At 32.7% G+C, this 18,549-nt stretch overlaps 3 protein-coding genes across 4 annotated transcripts; all 3 read left to right on the forward strand.

The window, feature by feature from the left end:
• The first annotated feature begins 898 nt into the window (after positions 1-898).
• On the forward strand, positions 899-4,559 carry LOC140868435 (gamma-cadinene synthase-like). Its single transcript, XM_073272919.1, has 4 exons — positions 899-961; positions 1,724-2,001; positions 2,102-2,309; positions 4,260-4,559. The coding sequence occupies exons 1-4, from the start codon at positions 899-901 to the stop codon at positions 4,557-4,559; spliced, it is 849 nt and encodes a 282-aa protein (XP_073129020.1).
• A 1,242-nt stretch (positions 4,560-5,801) lies between these two features.
• Positions 5,802-18,428, forward strand: LOC140886233 (PLASMODESMATA CALLOSE-BINDING PROTEIN 2-like). 2 transcript variants are annotated; one of them, XM_073292754.1, is made up of 4 exons: positions 5,802-5,978; positions 15,528-15,767; positions 16,078-16,111; positions 17,929-18,428. In XM_073292754.1, exons 1-4 carry the CDS (start codon positions 5,927-5,929, stop codon positions 18,137-18,139), a joined length of 537 nt encoding a protein of 178 aa, XP_073148855.1. In that variant the 5' UTR covers positions 5,802-5,926; the 3' UTR covers positions 18,140-18,428. The 2 variants fall into 2 exon arrangements, with proteins under 2 accessions (XP_073148855.1, XP_073148846.1); XM_073292745.1 differs by lacking the exon at positions 5,802-5,978 and adding an exon at positions 15,094-15,318 and having other exon boundaries at positions 17,929-18,424.
• On the forward strand, positions 9,475-12,636 carry LOC140875097 (beta-farnesene synthase-like; the record flags this gene model as incomplete). The annotated part of the gene is made up of 7 exons (XM_073278643.1): positions 9,475-9,582; positions 9,809-9,890; positions 10,001-10,078; positions 10,192-10,573; positions 10,660-10,878; positions 11,792-11,930; positions 12,535-12,636. Coding segments are annotated over exons 1-7 (1,110 nt in total), but the record flags the coding sequence as incomplete, so codon positions are not given.
• Positions 18,429-18,549: the final 121 nt, after the last annotated feature.

Raw genomic sequence — 18,549 nt, forward strand, 5'->3', positions numbered from 1 at the left:
AGTCTTCTGTACTCGAGCAACAATCATGGCTCCTTTGCTCACTTTCCAAGAGCCATCACCAAAGGTCACTTTATGGCCTTCGTCATCGAGCTGTCCCACTGAGATCAGATTTCTGGTCAACTTTGGTACATGTCTCACTTTGTTGAGCTTCCAGATGGATCCGTTTGACATTTTCAAACTGATATCACCCATACCAGCTATTTCCAACGGTTTTCCATCAGCCAGAAAAACTTTTCCGTAATTACCAGCAGTGTAATTACTGAATACCTCACGATCACCTGTGGTATGAAATGAAGCTCTCGAATCCATAACCCATGAATCAACCGGGCTTTCCATGGATAGTACTAAGGCATCATGTACATCCTCAGTAACAGCATTTGCATTATTCTTGGGTGATCTGCAGTCCTTTTTTATGTGACCAGTTTCACCACAGCTCCAGCACTTCAATTTCTTTTCAAAGGTATTTTTGTCTTTTCCATTCCTTGACTTGGATCTGCCACGCCATCGGTTAGAATTCTTTTCAGCACTTCTGCCCCTACTTCTGTTTTCGAGATTTAGGGTAGATCTCGATGATGTTGCTTCTCCCGAATCCCTCCTGCAAACTTCTTCACCAAGGATTCGATCTCTGACATCATTGAATTGTAACTTTCCTTTTCCAGCAGAATTGCTAACCGCTGCCCGCATCGGCTCCCAAACATTTGGTAAAGACGCCAAAAGAATAAGTGCACGAATTTCATCATCAAATTTAATTTCAACCGATGTTAGCTGGGAAACAATCGTGTTGAATTCATTGATGTGTGCCGCCACCGAAGCACCTTCCTCCATCTTCAAGTTGAATAACTTTTTCATGAGGAACACTTTATTATTTGCAGATGGCTTCTCGTACATGTCCGACAAAATGGACATCATCTCCTCCGTGGTTTTTGCCTCAGCCACGTTGTGGGCCACGTTCTTTGTTAGGGTCAATCGTATTACCCCTAACACTTGTCGGTCAAGAAGCTCCCACTCATCATCCTCCATCTTTTCTGGCTTCACCCCGGATAGAGGTTGATGTAGCTTCTTGCTATACAGATAATCTTTAATCTGTAGCCGCCAAAACGTGAAATCTGTACCGTCGAACTTATTGATTCCCGGTCACGATCCATCATTTCCGGCCATCGCTTCACCTGCCTTAATAAAATTTCAAAAAATCTTTTCTGATGTGGAAGATCAGACAAAGCTGCAACCACAGAGCATACTCAGAATTTTAAGAAATTTTCACCAAGGCTCCCGAACACCGTAACAGCTTTGATACCAGTTGTTAAGGATTATGCCGGATGATCATGACGATAATATAATTGCGGAATAAAATAATCAACAAGAACACCAAAGATTTACGTGGTTCATCCAAGATAGGCTACGTCCACGGAGCTGCTGCAAATATTTATAACCGGAGAAATATTACAAGTGTATACAAAACACTATATCTCACCACACCCAAATCCCGAGTATTATCGAGAAATAATTCTCTAACTCACACAAAAGAACACTTAAGAAAACTCTCACTATTTTTCTTATGCTCTCTCTATTTGTAGAAGCTTTGTATTGCTTCGTTTTGGGATGGAATAAACTAAAGGAGAGGAAGCCTATTTATAGGACTTCCTTACGCTTGGAAATTAAATGCACCGCATTCAATTTCCTTCCCCAACCAGCACCTACCATCTGCCACCATCCCACCTAACAGATTCAAGGGGAGGATGTGTTGGAAGAGGCAATCACTTTCACAACCTATCATTTGAACCGTTTCCGATCCGAAATCGATTCTAATTTACTAATTAGAGAGAAAGTTTCACGAGCCTTACATCAATCCATTCATCGGGAAGTTCCTATCATAGGGGCGCGATATTACATCCCTATATATGAAAAAGAGGAATCAAGCAACGAACTCATCGTTAGGTTCGCCAAACTAAATTTCAACTATCTGCAAAGTTTGTATCAGAAAGAGCTATTTGATCTCACAAGGTGCGTGCAGATATATATATATATATATATATATATATATATATATATATTTCAGCACTTTATTTGATGAACGATTTATGTTTGTTGCACTTACGTACAGATGGTGGAGGGATTCGAACATGTGTTCGAAAGTTCCTTACGTGAGAGATCGTATAGTGGAATCCTATGTTTGGGGAGTGGATATGAATTATGAACCTCAATATTCTTTTGCTCGAGCGACTGTTGCTAAAGTCATACAACTGACTACTGTATTAGATGACACATATGATACATATGCTCCACTTGAAGACCTAGAGATATTTACCCAAGTATTACAAGGGTATATATATATATGCTTGCAATTAGTTTAATCATGGATGGCTTTATTATTTATCTATCTTTATAATGTGTATTGCATGAGAATTTGAATTTCGATCAAATCATATTAATTTGTAGTATTTGATGATATATATATCTTTATGGTAAAAAAAAAGTATATTGTCAGCGGTTGCGGTTTCCCACGTCAAAAAAAATGTGTTGGGAAGTTATTCCATCTTTGAATGCGAAAAAAGATTAACTGATTGGATGAGTTTCGGTTATTAATTCTAAAATTGAGAAGGTGTCTCTCGTTTCCTATAATATCTACATTTTTTTAATATATAGTAATGAGATTATCTACCTTATAAGATTATATATATAGTGGTCTACATAATATTTAAGATGCGTAATATATATGTTGGTGTATTGATTTATGTCCCACATAGGTTGGCTAAATAACCTGGAGCTCTTTATATGAACAAGGGCAAACCTCACCTCTTGAGCTAGCTTTTGAGGTGAGTTAGATCCAAGTCAATTTCTAATATGGTATCAAAGCTCGGGTTCCCGTTATGTGTTGGACGGCCCATAATTGGTTTCACCCGTCCCATAGTTGGTCACTCATTAATATATCCACGCTCCAATCGTTTCATTCCTGGGCGTGAGAGGGGTTTGTTGGTGTATTGACCTATGTCCCACATAGGTTGTCTAATTAACCTGGAGCTTTTTATATGAACAAGGGCAAACCTCACCTCTTGAGCTAACTTTTGAGGTGAGTTAGGTCCAAGTCAATTTTTAATAATATATATATATATATATATATATTAATAATAACTAATTAATTAGCGTTTTATATATAAACTAATAATTAATTTCTTGTGTCTTCAGTGGAGAGCTTGGAGAAATCGATCGACTCCTGGATTATCTAAAAGAAATTTATAAATTCATTTGGAGAACGTATGAGGAGTTTGACAGAGAGGCATCGAAACATGGAAAAAATTACGCATCCTCTTATTTTAAAGAAAGCGTAAGTGCGGTTAATTATTTATTACTAGCGACTTGCATACATAATGTGTGTGTTTGTTAATATATGTATTATTAAACTATAGAAGATAAAATATATGTAATAGTTGTTATTATTATTATTATTATTGTTTTATTTTTTAAAAAATATTCTCTAACATTTAAGCACATGGTGAGAATTATTTTTCAAAATATGAAAATCGACACATTTGATTTTTTTAATTAAAAATTACTTAATTAGGTGGAGGGTACGTAATTTTGAAAATCCACTTAAAAATACCACAACAGTTACTATAACCTCCTTTCATTTTATTAAATAGTAATAGATACTCTAAAATTTTGAATGAATTGTTTTAATGATATATTAATAATCTCCAAAATTTTCGAATTGGATCTGATTCAAATTAATTCTCATTCAAATCACACAAATTAATTATATCAAATCATGATTATATATCTTTAAGATAATAAACCCAATTTTTAAGGATGTTGAATTTGTTTATGCATGCATATATATTAATGGTGATGAACCGGCCGGCCGGTATAAGTTTGTTTTTATACACATGAGTTTCTAATCTAACATAAAAAAAGCTGCGATTTTGACGTAGGTGAAACAACTGCATTTGGCTTATCATAAGGAGGCCAATTGGTACAGGAGAAAACATGTGCCGCCATTTGAAGATGTTCTTTCTCTTGGGCTTGCCACCAGCTTATTGTTTATACTTGTGTCTGCATCCTACTTGATTGGCTCCGCTACACAACCACATTTTGAATGGTTGATGGGCAAACCTCAAATTGAAGTCGCCATGGCTCATTTTGGTCGATACATGAACGATCGAGCTTAAAACGAAGTACGTACGTATAAATTAAATTAATATATGTGTATTTAATTAATAATATATTTACCCTTGATATTTATAATTTCCTTAATTAATTTGTAGCGTGAGAGCAAGAGCATTAATGATGGCGAAAATGTAACTGCAGTGGATTGCTATATGAAGCAATATGGTGTGTCAAAAGAAGAAGCGCTGAATAAATTCGCTCAACTTGCTGAAGAAATGTGGATGAGTATGAATAAAGAATGGGTGGAAACAGTGTTCGTACCAAGGCAATGCCTCAAGCCATTCCTCAGTTATGGTCGATTAGCAATAACCTGTTTGGAGAATGGTGATGGGTTTACATATCCAGAAGAAGTAATCAAGTCACAGATTCTTGCTCTATTTGTGGATCCCATGATATGATATAATCGCGCGCGCGTATCATTTCATTCCTTGTGGAGAATCGAATCGAATCATGGCCGGGCCGGATTCGCTAGAATTATGCATGTTTACTAACAGTGTGTTTGGATGTCTAAAAAATAGAATTTGGAATTGGATTTGGATTTGGAATTGGATTTGGATTTGGATTTGGATTTTAAAATCCATGGAATTGAAATTTCATTTTGTGTTTGGCAAAAAGTTAAAATATATTTTGGAATTTGATAGTATAAATTTTGGATAAATGATATTTTATAAAAAAATTATAAAAAAAAACTTAAAATTTATAAGTAAAGTATATGAATTTATTATTAAAAATAATTTTATTGCCTTATAAACTCAAATCCCGTGAAATCCCGTGAAATCCGACCAGTTTTGTCAAGATTTAACTTAACTAATTGAAATCCTATGAAATCCCACCAAATACCAATCCCGTTTTGAAATCCCAAGTTGCCAAACACTAAAAGGTCCAATTCCAAATCCCACCAAATCCCGTCCAATTCCCGTGATCCAAACACAGTGTAAGAGTACTGAGCAGTAGATGCGTGGATCATCTGTAATGTCGAGTTTGTTTCCATTTTGTTATCTGCATAAAAATATCATGTAATAAATTAACCGAATAAAATCAGTCCCTATTTTGCCCAAATATCATGCTTCATTAAAACGGAAAACGCAGGCCACCCCACCCCCCATTAACTCTTAAAAAATTATTATTTTCAGAATTTTGAAAATTTTTGTTAAGGATGAGAAATGGTTACCAGAAGTTCTTCGAGAAACTATCATATTATAAATTAAAAATTGAAAAACTACAATTTTCGTTATCTATGTTTGTTATTTTGCGATTTTGGTCCTCTCTATTTTTATATTTCATTTTAAGTCCTGCATGTTTCTATTTTTGGCAATTTCAGTCATTTTTCTTCGAAATGGTTACGTGACACTATACACATCAGTTTCACATCAGTACTGCATTAATTGATGCCGCATCAGCGCCACATAAAAAAAATGACTAAAATTGCCAAAGAAATAAAGATAGCTGACTAAAACTAAAATTTAAAAATATAAATGACCAAAATATAGCAAATTAAAATGACAAACATACATGACTAAAAAAATATTTTTTACGTTAAAAATTAATTTATAAGATTGAATTAAAATCAAATGTGAGTCACAAACCGACACTACACACCAGCCTGGTTTCTCTATCTACAAAATTTGCTGCGTCTCTACGCATTCACCAAATTCTCTTCTTACTTTCCAACGAAAATATATCACTCGGATCCTATTTCTCCTCAAACTGCATTTATTGTCTTCTTCTACTTGTGTTGATATACACCGAACCCTTTCCATTATTCATGGCTGGTTTAGTGTTCATGGTGCTTTTCTTGGCCATGGCTGGCCATTCAAGTAAGCTTTAATTTAATTTTCACCACCCTTTTTTTACTTCTTCTCAACAAGTGTCTGTCACTTTATACATAACTTGTTCTTTCTAAGGAAAGATCGACATATACTCATTGAAGCTTGAGAAGCAAAGCTCCCAAATCTCATGACCCACTTGCCCAACAAGAAATCATTCCCAATGCCCTGTAAATAGCTAAGTTCGTGCTTGTGTTCACCAAAGACCCTCACGCCGTTGTCCTACAAATTCTCTCATCTCGGTCCGGCAAAATCCTTCTCCGTCCAAGCCTTGTTCCTAGATCTCCGTCCAAGCCTTGATAAAAAATGTTTCAAAAAAAAATTCCAAAACAGGAAATGACGAAGGATGCAATCGACGAGAGAAACGATCCATGCTAGGCTACATCACACCCTACTCCACATGCAGAGATCCAGAAATCTCCATTCAAACCACAACTTCGTTCAGTAGAAATTTGAAGATGCTTGTAGTAACAAGAAAACTTGTCGTGACTTAGGTGACCAAGAAGAGCATAAGAAATAAAAAATTGAAAATTGAAAACGCGCTTGATTTCATACCTATTTTGAAAGAATTATGGAGTCTCCATGCGGTAGAAAGAAAAGGGAACAGCTACCAGTCTCGATCAATGGGTTAGAAAGGAAAAGGGAAGGAGAATAGATATATTCGGGAGAAGGGTAGAAAGGTCAATTATCCTTTAATCTTGGTTACTGTACCAAATTGGATCACAATACCAGGGCACCAGCGCGGATTGCAGTCTCCCATTTTGTGTCTCAATACCAAACTAAAGATTATGGCAGATTAATAATTAATCTATATTTTATCTCGCCTTCCAAACTAGGCCTTAGTTGAGTTTAGTTGATGTCCAAGATTGTCAAACACCAAAACTTAGATACTTATATTTCTAACAATATTGATTAATTTTAAAGATATCATATTTATAAAATATATCATGATAAATAATTGTTAACTCAATTATACAACGATGACAAATATTGCAAATAACGGGTTTCGATATTGTTCTGTTGAGAATTCGAAAAATGGTTCAACATTAAATTTTTAGATCATAAAAAAATAAATCTCATATAATTAAAAACAATATCACACATTGTCTCGATTTACATGATTCTAATGACCTAAAATTTGTCCACTTGATCGATTTGTAAGAATTTGTTAGTTTATATTTTTTTACTCGTACTTGAATTTACATATAAATATAAATATTTATTTTATTATATTTTTATCAGTATTAATTAATATATTTTAGTCGTGTACATGATTTATTTATTGAGTGTATTTTATTAATATATAATTTTTATATAATTTTTTTAAAAAAAATGATAATTATACCATTTTATTATATATTTTTAAAATATATTATATTTGAATATATAATATATTAATGAGTAGAATATAAATATATTATAAAAAATAGTAAGATACTTATTTCTTATAATTTTTAAATTAAAATAAATTTATTTTTACACTTTTAATCATAAAAATTACTTTTAAAATAAAATGTACACTTAGTTGAATTTACTAAAAATAATTGGAATAAAAATTAATTTTATTAAAGGATAAAATCGATTTTTTAGTTGGATCATATATCAAATAAGTTATTTTCAATAATTTATGTACGATGTCAATTTGAAATTTTATCAATAATTCATGTACTAAAATAAATTTTAAATATTGTCCATCATTTGTCTTCCATAGTTACATTCTAAAAACATTTAGAAACGCCTCTTAGTTGCTCATTAAAAACATTTTTAATATTTTATAAATGAAAAAAAAAACTTAACATATGTATTTGGACAATATTTTTATAAAATAATTTTCAAAAATATTAAATTTTTTTCACTTATAAAATATTAAAAACGTTCTAAACGAACCTAAAATTTAAAACGTTCTAAACGAAACTAAAATTTAAAAAATGAATAAAGTTGACGAGAGGCGGATGTAAGCATTAATGATCCCTTTTGACTTTATCTCTACCCTGACATAAGTTATTACCCTCTTTTTTTTGTAAAGCCATCCATGCACGTACGTAACATATGATTTTTTCCCCGCAATACAACCTAACGAGGATTCAACTCAAGTTATGTTTGAAGATAATTAAACTGAATAGGGAAACCAAAAACTATAGATATTAAATATTTCAATTTTTTTTGAAATAATTGGGTCTCGAACTCAAGACAAATATTTCAATTCTAGAAATATAATTATTTAAACTATTAATAAAGGGACAGAAGTGAATAATAATTTAATTTGGTAAACAAATTTAATATACTAATAATGCACTTAGTTATTTAGTTTTATTTCCCACCATACTTTGACTTATATATATATATATATATATATATATATATATATTCTTATTTTACCGCTTAATTAATTACAAAAATTTATAAAACAAAAACAAATAGGAACAAAATAACGATATGCAAGCACGTAATACGGGTTCTGGGACGCTAGAATAATAATAGTTTACATGTGTGTAATATATGTTTCGTGAGGTTTTGGAATTGATAAAAGTTTATTTACGAAAATTATGTAAACTCTCTGTATATAAGACCCTTCGATATTATTATGGAAAAATTGCTTTTTTGGTCTTGTATGTTTGTCACTTTGTGATTTCAGTCATTTATATTTTCAGATTTCAGTTTTAGTCCGCTATCTTTATTTTTTTTGGCAATTTTAGTCATTTTTCTGAAATGGCGCTGACGTGGCACCAATTCAGTGCTGATGTGGAGCTGACGTGTACAATGCCACGTAAGCATTTTCGAATAAAAATGACCGAAATTGGCAAAAATCAGAACATGCAGGACTAAAACTAAAATATGAAAACATAGAGGACCAAAATTGCAAAATAACAAACATACAAGACCAAATTTGCAATTTTTCCATATTATCATTCAACGATCGGATACTAGTCTTGAAACCTCAAGATGATATTATATATGTCTGTTAAGTATAAGGAAACATATATTCTTATTTGGTTGTTTATATTATTAATTTCCATTTTTTGTCCGTTATTTTTTGATTTTTTTTGAAATTTTAACCAGTCATTTTTCCATATTGCGCAATAATGACGTGGAGAGATATAATTTTACGTCATCGGAAAAAGAACAAATATAAAAAATGAAAGATATATATTTAACTCTAAAACTGAAAATTTTTCAATTTACTCAAAATTCCAGTTTTTTCTTATCTATTGTTTGCATAAATCAGTATAAAGTTGAAAAAACCTCTATAAAATATATATGTGTAACACATGACCTAAATGCGTGACAAGCCTAAAATGTAGATCGATAAAACATGTAAAATTTAATCATTTAATATATCTTGGACCATGATAAAAATAATACACAAGAAGTCAAGCTGCTAGAACTTGTTAGCCTATAAATTGGTGCTGGTTTCTTTGATAATTTGCTACAATCAAAACATAAATAACACATACTTCTTTTCGAAAAGAAAACATACATAAATACAATGGCTTCCGAAGGTTTTCATTCCAAGAACGAGATTGGCCAACCGGCACAGAGTTTTCCGAGCATGTGGGGTGATACTTTCATTTCTAAAAACATAGATACTCATGAGGTAATATTATAATATTATTCATCCGTGATTTGTTTTGGGAACCCTTTAATTATTTTTTCCTTTATATATATATTTTCTATCGATTTCCTTTACCTAATTATAATTACATAAAAATTAATATTACTCTCCACTTTTGTACAAGTCTATACTATTACTATACATATTGTTGCATGAAGAAGTATATATATATGATTAGTACTCGATCAATGTATATATTTTTATACAGGTACAAGTGAAGTATGATGAATCTGTTGCGCCATTGAGGGAAGAAGTGAGGGAAATGTTGATGGCTAAAGAAAGCAAAACCAGTACTGATAAAATAGCATTAATCGATATACTCGAACGTCTGGGATTGAGAAGGAGATCGATGAACACTTGGAGCTGATTTTTCGTGAATCTTCTGCTTCAAATTTTATAGCAATGGAGAAGTATGACTTGTTCAATACTTCGCTGTTGTTTCGGTTGTTTAGGCAACATGGATATATCATTCCTTGTGGTATTTTGCTCTTTATCTCATCTTATTTGTAATATTAACTGGATTGTCGTGCACTATATAATGACATATCTTACTCTATTATATTATATATGAAAACTGGGTGTTTTCCACAGGCGTTTTCGACAGGTTCATGAAGGACACGGACGACGAATTCTCTTCTGATTTGAAAAGTGATATAAAGGGTTTGTTAAGCCTTTACGAGGCAACGGGAGTGAGGATTCAAGGGGAGAATGTGTTGGAAGAGGCAATCACTTTCACAACCTATCATTTGAACCGTTTCCGATCCGAAATCGATTCTAATTTACTAATTAGAGAGAAAGTTTCACGAGCCTTACATCAATCCATTCATCGGGAAGTTCCTATCATAGGGGCGCGATATTACATCCCTATATATGAAAAAGAGGAATCAAGCAACGAACTCATCGTTAGGTTCGCCAAACTAAATTTCAACTATCTGCAAAGTTTGTATCAAAAAGAGCTATTTGATCTCACAAGGTGCGTGCAGATATATATATATATATATAATTATATTTCAGCACTTTATTTGATGAACGATTTATGTTTGTTGCACTTACGTACAGATGGTGGAGGGATTCGAACATGTGTTCGAAAGTTCCTTACGTGAGAGATCGTATAGTGGAATCCTATGTTTGGGAAGTGGGTATGAATTATGAACCTCAATATTCTTTTGCTCGAGCGGCTGTTGCTAAAATCATACAACTGACTACTGTATTAGATGACACATATGATACATATGCTCCACTTGAAGACCTAGAGATATTTACCCAAGTATTACAAAGGTATATATATATATATGCTTGCAATTAGTTTAATCATGGATGGCTTTATTATTTATCTATCTTTATAATGTGTATTGCATGAGAATTTGAATTTCGATCAAATCATATTAATTTGTAGTATTTGATGATATATATCTTTATGGTAAAAAAAAAAGTATATTGTCAGCGGCTGCGGGTTCCCACATAAAAAAAAATGTGTTGGGAAGTTATTCCATCTTTGAATGCGAAAAAAGATTAATTGATTGGATGAGTTTCGGTTATTAATTCTAAAATTGAGAAGGTGTCTCTCATTTCCTATAATATCTACATTTTTTTAATATATAGTAATGAGATTATCTACCTTATAAGATTTATATATATAGTGGTCTACATAATATTTAAGATGCGTAATATATATGTTGGTGTATTGATTTATGTCCCACATAGGTTGGCTAAATAACCTGGAGCTCTTTATATGAACAAGGGCAAACCTCACCTCTTGAGCTAGCTTTTGAGGTGAGTTAGATCCAAGTCAATTTCTAATATATTATCAAAGTCCGGGTTCCCGTTATGTGTTGGACGGCCCATAATTGACCTCACCCGTCCCATAGTTGGTCACCCATTAATATATCCACGCTCCAATCGTTTCATTCCTGGGCGTGAGAGGGGTTTGTTGGTGTATTGACCTATGTCCCACATAGGTTGTCTAATTAACCTGGAGCTCTTTATATGAACAAGGGCAAACTTCACCTCTTGAGCTAACTTTTGAGTTGAGTTAGGTCCAAGTCAATTTCTAATAATATATATATATATATATATATATATATATATATATATATATATATATATATATATATATATATTAATATTAATTAATCAATTAATTAATTAGCGTTTTATATATAAACTAATAATTAATTTCTTGTGTCTTCAGTGGAGAGCTTGGAGAAATCGATCGACTCCCGGATTATCTAAAAGAAATTTATAAATTCATTTGGAAAACGTATGAGGAGTTCGACAGAGAGGCATCGAAACATGAAAAAAATTACGCATCCTCTTATTTTAAAGAAAGCGTAAGTGCGGTTAATTATTTATTACTAGCGACTTGCATACACAATGTGTGTGTTTGTTAATATATGTATTATTAAACTATAGAAGATAAAATATATGTAATAGTTGTTATTATTATTATTATTGTTGTTTTATTTTTTAAAAAATATTCTCTAACATTTAAGCACATGGTGAGAATTATTCTTCAAAATATGAAAATCGACACATTTGATTTTTTAATTAAAAATTACTTAATTAGGTGGAGGGTACGTAATTTTAAAAATCCACTTAAAAATACCACAACAGTTACTATAACCTCCTCTCATTTTATTAAATAGTAATAGATACTCTAAAATTTTGAATGAATTGTTTTTAATGATATATTAATAATCTTAAAAAATTTCGAGTTGGATCTGATTCAAATTAATTCTCATTCAACTCACACAAATTAATTATATCAAATCATGATTATATATCTTTAAGATAATAAACCCAATTTTTAAGGATGTTGAATTTGTTTATGCATGCATATATATTAATGGTGATGAACCGGCCGGCCGGTATAAGTTTGTTTTTATACACATGAGTTTCTAATCTAATATAAAAAAAGCTGCGATTTTGACGTAGATGAAACAACTGCATTTGGCTTATCATAAGGAGGCCAATTGGTACAGGAGAAAACATGTGCCGCCATTTGAAGATGTTCTTTCTCTTGGGCTTGCCACCAGCTTATTGTTTATACTTGTGTCTGCATCCTACTTGACTGGCTCTGCTACACAACCACATTTTGAATGGTTGATGGGCAAACCTCAAACTGCAGTCGCCATGGCTCATTTCGGTCGATATATGAACGATCGAGCTTCAAACGAAGTACGTACGTATAAATTAAATTAATATATGTGTATTTAATTAATAATATATTTACCTTTGATATTTATAATTTCCTTAATTAATTTGTAGCGTGAGAGCAAGAGCATTAATGATGGCGAAAATGTAACTGCAGTGGATTGCTATATGAAGCAATATGGTGTGTCAAAAGAAGAAGCGCTAAATAAATTCGCTCAACTTGCTGAAGAAATGTGGATGAGTATGAATAAAGAATGGGTGGAAACAGTGTTCGTACCAAGGCAATGCCTCAAGCCATTCCTCAGTTATGGTCGATTAGCAATAACCTGTTTGGAGAATGGTGATGGGTTTACATATCCAGAAGAAGTAATCAAGTCACAGATTCTTGCTCTATTTGTGGATCCCATGATATGATATAATCGCGCGAGCGTATCATTTCATTCCTTGTGGAGAATCGAATCATGGCCGGGCCGGATTCGCTAGAATTATGCATGTTTACTAACAGTGTGTTTGGATGTCTAAAAAATAGAATTTGGAATTGGATTTGAATTTGGATTTGGAATTGGATTTGGATTTTAAAATCCATGGAATTAAAATTCCATTTTGTGTTTGGCAAAAAGTTAAAATATATTTTGGAATTTGATAGTATAAATTTTGGATAAATGATATTTTATAAAAAAATTATAAAAAAAAAACTTAAAATTTATAAGTAAAGTATATGAATTTATTATTAAAAATAATTTTATTGCCTTATAAACTCAAATCCCGTGAAATCCCGTGAAATCCGACCAGTTTTGTCAAGATTTAACTTAACTAATTGAAATCCTATGAAATCCCACCAAATACCAATCCCGTTTTGAAATCCCAAGTTGCCAAACACTAAAAGGTTCAATTCCAAATTCCACCAACTCCCGTCCAATTCTCGTGATCTATACATAATATAAGAGTACTGAGCAGTAGATGCGTGGACCATCTGTAATGTCGAGTTTGTTTCCATTTTGTTATCTGCATAAAAATATCATGTAATAAATTAACCGAATAAAATCAGTCCCTATTTTGCCCAAATATCATGCTTCTTTTAAACGGAAAACGCAGGCCACCCCCCATTAACTCTTAAAAAATTATTATTTTCAGAATTTTGAAATTTTTTGTTAAGGATGAGAAATGGTTACCAGAAGTTTTTCGAGAAACTATCATATTATAAATTAAAAATTAAAAAACTACCATTTTCGTTTTCTATGTTTGTTATTTTGCGATTTTGGTCCTCTTTATTTTTATATTTCAGTTTAAGTCCTGCATATTTCGATTTTTGGCAATTTCAGTCATTTTTATTCGAAATGGTTACGTGACACTATACACATCATTTCACATCAGTACTGCATTAATTGATGCCGCATCAGCGCCACATCAAAAAAATTACTAAAATTGCCAAAGAAATAAAGATAGCTGACTAAAACTAAAATTTAAAAATATAAAGGACCAAAATATAGCAAATTAAAATGACAAACATACATGACTAAAAAAATATTTTTTACATTAAAAATTTTCAGAACTCACGCACCCTACATTTCGGTCACCTGAATCCACCACCTGATCTCCGTTCATCATCTCTCGTTCCGATCCGGTGTCATTGTCTAGGATCGTGGTCCTCAATATTCCTCATCGTCTCTTCTAAGTGTGTAACGAATCATGGAATTGATTCATTTTGCACAAACATGAAATGTTTTTTAAATAGATGAAGGTGTTCATTAATAATTGCCCCTTAATTATATTGATTAAGGCCAAGGCTAAAACAAAAGGGTTTGGTAATTATTCTTTTCTATATGAGTTTATGAATTACTGATATGGTTCATTTGGAACTGTATATATACAAGAACTTACTCGAGTTTGGTAGGTAGGTATATTAATGATGGGTTGTTCATTCATCGGTTATTAAGTTTACCACATCAAGTTAATATTTTATAGATATTAGTTTTTTTTTCATATGGGTAAATATTTTGCCAAATATATATTTCATACATTGAGAATTTCTTCAAGGGAAGTTGGTTATGTTAGAAATTGAACATAAAATATTGAACTAAAGTTGATTTATCTACGCACAATCATATAATATGTAAATATCGATATGCGAAAAATAAAAGTAGAACAGAGAAAAAAAAACTCAAGATTTGATAAACCTTAATCACATCTATTCGGAATGGAAAATGAAATCTTAAAAAAAATTATCATCTTAATTTAGATAATATTTTTGATTAATTTTCTTTCAAATATGAGTCTTGTTCCATAAAAAATTAATTTATAAGATTGAATTAAAATCAAATGTGAGTCACAAACCGACACTACACACCAGCCTGGTTTCTCTATCTACAAAATTTGCTGCGTCTCTACGCATTCACCAAATTCTCTTCTTACTTTCCAACGAAAATATATCACTCGGATCCTATTTCTCCTCAAACTGCATTTATTGTCTTCTTCTACTTGTGTTGATATACACCGAACCCTTTCCATTATTCATGGCTGGTTTAGTGTTCATGGTGCTTTTCTTGGCCATGGCCGGCCATTCAAGTAAGCTTTAATTTAATTTTCACCACCCTTTTTTTACTTCTTCTCAACAAGTGTCTGTCACTTTATACATAACTTGTTCTTTCTAAGGAAAGATCGATATATATTCATTGAAGCTTGAGAAGTAAAGCTCCCAAATCTCATGACCAAGTTCCAAGATTTTCTAAAGAAGAAAGAAAATTCTTTAATTCTATTTTTGACTTGCATTGTAGGTGCCACTTGGTGCATTTGCAGAGATGGGATGAGTGAAGCAGTCCTGCAAAAGACACTGGACTACGCTTGTGGAGCCGGGGCGGATTGCAACCCGACCCATCAAAACGGACCCTGTTTTAGCCCCAACACCGTTCGGGCTCATTGCAGCTATGCAGTGAACAGCTATTTCCAAAGAAATCGACAAGCTCCGAGTGCATGTGATTTCACAGGCTCTGCCATGCTCGTCAATTCTGACCCCAGTGAGTACTATATATATATCTATTGACCCACTTGCCATTTCTTGATTTCCAGCATTTTATGTATATCATTGTTGTTCATGCAAAAGAATGGCCAAAATCCAATCTTGAGATCTAGAATAAACAAATAAAAAGTAGAGAAATGTGATATATGGAAATAATATCAGACATTTTAATTACTTTAAGAAAAAGCCCAAAAAGAATTTGTGGGAGAGTTCCAAATGCAGGCATTGGACAACTAGATCTGGCTCAAGATTATTATTTTTTCTTGTCTCGGTTATAATCTTTAGTCTTCTGCTGGATTTAATTACAGGTGCAGCTGGCTGTACGTATCCTTCTACTGCAAGGTAACTTTTGAAGGTTTTGGAAAAATTTCTTAATATTATACGTATAGTACAAAATCAATCAAAAGCCATTACAGCATATGGTTAATTGTGGTGTGGTGTCAATTCTTTGATTGTGACACTTCAGTCTCTACGTCTATTATGTCTTGATTTTGAACCCTTTTCCATCACAAGACAACAAAAACCCAAAATTGCCCTCCACCCACTCATCTGCCATTTCGGCTTCTTTATACTTTTTTGGTCGGAAAACGGGGCTATTACATGACATTTTATTATAAATCTTTAGATATTGTAGAATATTAGTTTGTGTAGCATTAACGGATAGATGCATGAAAATTTGCATGGATCCTACATAGCATCTTGGGATCTATATTTTGCGCGAAGAACATTTCTATTTTTAAAATCTCGGAAATGGTTTTAGAGTTGGAGTGTCATTTTTAAAGGTCGGGTCCCTATCAGACTTTGGTGTGGGATAAGGATCTAATAGTGCCCCAATATTTTCTACTACGGTCAATTTACACTCAATTTCATTCGTTGAATCACATATTTATCACTCACTTTAGTCATGATGAATTTTGGCATCATTAGTAATTTCCAAGATTTTTTTAAAAAATAATTTTTTGGTATCATAATACAAATGTTGCTGACGCGGTAACTTATTCTGTGTTGGATGGGACCAATAATTTCGCCAAATTATGAGTCTCAGTAATTGAGATCGGTCACGGAATTTATTGTTCAGCTGTGCAATTTACTCTTTAATTCGGATATATATAGAATCGTGCATGGCTTTAAAAAATATATAATTTTTTCTACCATAAACATTTTTTTTTTTAAAAAAAAAAACGCAGAATGAGTTTAAATTAAGCTTAATTATTGAAAAAAAAGCTTCTAAAATTTTCTTGATAAACAGTAGAATATTCGCTGCCTAAAACTTGTATTATCTTAGCTTTTCAAGGGTTCAAGGTATAAATAACTTGATGATAGTTTTGAATCATTTGAGAATTATGCTCCATTTAACAGTTCCACGAGAGAGAATCCTAGGAAATTTTATATATATTTAGTTTCTCTGCTGTCCAAAAGAATTCCACGATATTTTCTCCTTTTACCCACTTTATTTATTTATGTTTATATTTATATGTCCCATTAATAACTCTGGATCGATCGGTCAAAAAAGTTGTGATGGATATCATCAGATTAAATGTCCAGTGACCAATACACATTGTAAAGAGGGGTCTCTAATGTCCATGCATCGATATTCGTGTCGGGTTTCCCATAGAAAATAAGTTAACCATGGTACAAAAATCGATGTGTGTGGTGGATAGATAAATCATTTGGGTCCAATAATTGTATTGGATTTTTATGATGATGTTGAAATTTAAATGAATGGTATAAAAAAAACTTAATGCTTAATTTTTTAGCTTGAATGGAAGATGGGATGAACATGATTTGGGTTTTCATCTTGATAAGATCTAACATGCTAAGGTAGTGTTTGTAAAAGAAAAATTGAGAAGCTTCTTCCTAAAAGCTCTCTCAAACAATACCTAAAAAACTTAGTCGAATAGCGACTCGGGTATGATTTTGTGAATGAAATTCATTGGGGATGTATGATAATGTGGTTGTAATTGATTTGTGCCATATCATGAAGTGATTGATGATGGGTCACAAGCACATGGACCATGCCCATGGCCATGGGTGTTGTTTGCAAAATGTACATGAAAATTCTCAATCATTTCTCAATGCTGAACTTGTTTCTATGACCATTCTATTTGGTTCAAAACAGTAACTCATGTGAGACTCTGACTGTTTGTTCATCTGTCTAGTGCTTCATCTGTGACACCCGTGACCACGACAAATGGTGGCTCGCCTCTCGTAACGACCTCGCCGAATGGAGTCCTAGGAGGGTCGAACAACGGATTGAGCCCTACGGGATTCAACACCAACGCGGGTGATGGTGGAAATACTCGGCTCCGAAAAAGCACCGTATCCTCCACAATGCTTGCATTTTCAGGACTTGTTTTCTTGTGGGGTTGAAAACCATGGCGTTAGTGGTTCATTTTCAAGATTTTCAGAAGTGATGATTTTGAATGTGTAGTTTTATCACAAAAAAAAAAAAAAAAAAAACGAAAAAGCCTAAGTAGATATGGAGGGGAGTGTCTGAAGACAAAACTTTTGTTCTTTCCTCCATTACAGTGTACAAACATTATGGCTTTTGATTCCCTTGTGAAATCTGGCTGGCAGTGGGATCCATATTTGGGACCATGCATATGCTTCCTGCTCGACTTGTTATGCATATTGGTTCTCAAATTTCACTTCTCAGTGTATGTAATTTTTTTAACAATTACTTGTGTCAGTGGAGCATATACAAGCGTGCAGCTACCAATCACCAGTGTTTCATTCATCATCGCATTTGACAAAACTGATATTATATTTTACAGTAAATA

Source organism: Henckelia pumila, chromosome 1 (genome assembly GCF_033568475.1).
Source record: "Henckelia pumila isolate YLH828 chromosome 1, ASM3356847v2, whole genome shotgun sequence".
Classification (NCBI taxonomy): Eukaryota; Viridiplantae; Streptophyta; class Magnoliopsida; order Lamiales; family Gesneriaceae; genus Henckelia; species Henckelia pumila.

What these genes read in the sequence shown, in the direction of transcription:
- LOC140868435 (XM_073272919.1), top strand. Translation starts at nt 899, where the DNA reads ATGGACATCATCTCCTCCGTGGTTTTTGCCTCAGCCACGTTGTGGGCC. An exon ending in GAGCTATTTGATCTCACAAG is followed by an intron (nt 2,002 to 2,101) that starts GTGCGTGCAGAT and finishes ACTTACGTACAG; the next exon opens with ATGGTGGAGGGATTCGAACA. An exon ending in ACCTAGAGATATTTACCCAA is followed by an intron (nt 2,310 to 4,259) that starts GTATTACAAGGG and finishes ATTAATTTGTAG; the next exon opens with CGTGAGAGCAAGAGCATTAA.
- LOC140886233 (XM_073292754.1), top strand. Translation starts at nt 5,927, where the DNA reads ATGGCTGGTTTAGTGTTCATGGTGCTTTTCTTGGCCATGGCTGGCCAT. An exon ending in GGCCATGGCTGGCCATTCAA is followed by an intron (nt 5,979 to 15,527) that starts GTAAGCTTTAAT and finishes CTTGCATTGTAG; the next exon opens with GTGCCACTTGGTGCATTTGC. An exon ending in ACGTATCCTTCTACTGCAAG is followed by an intron (nt 16,112 to 17,928) that starts GTAACTTTTGAA and finishes TCATCTGTCTAG; the next exon opens with TGCTTCATCTGTGACACCCG.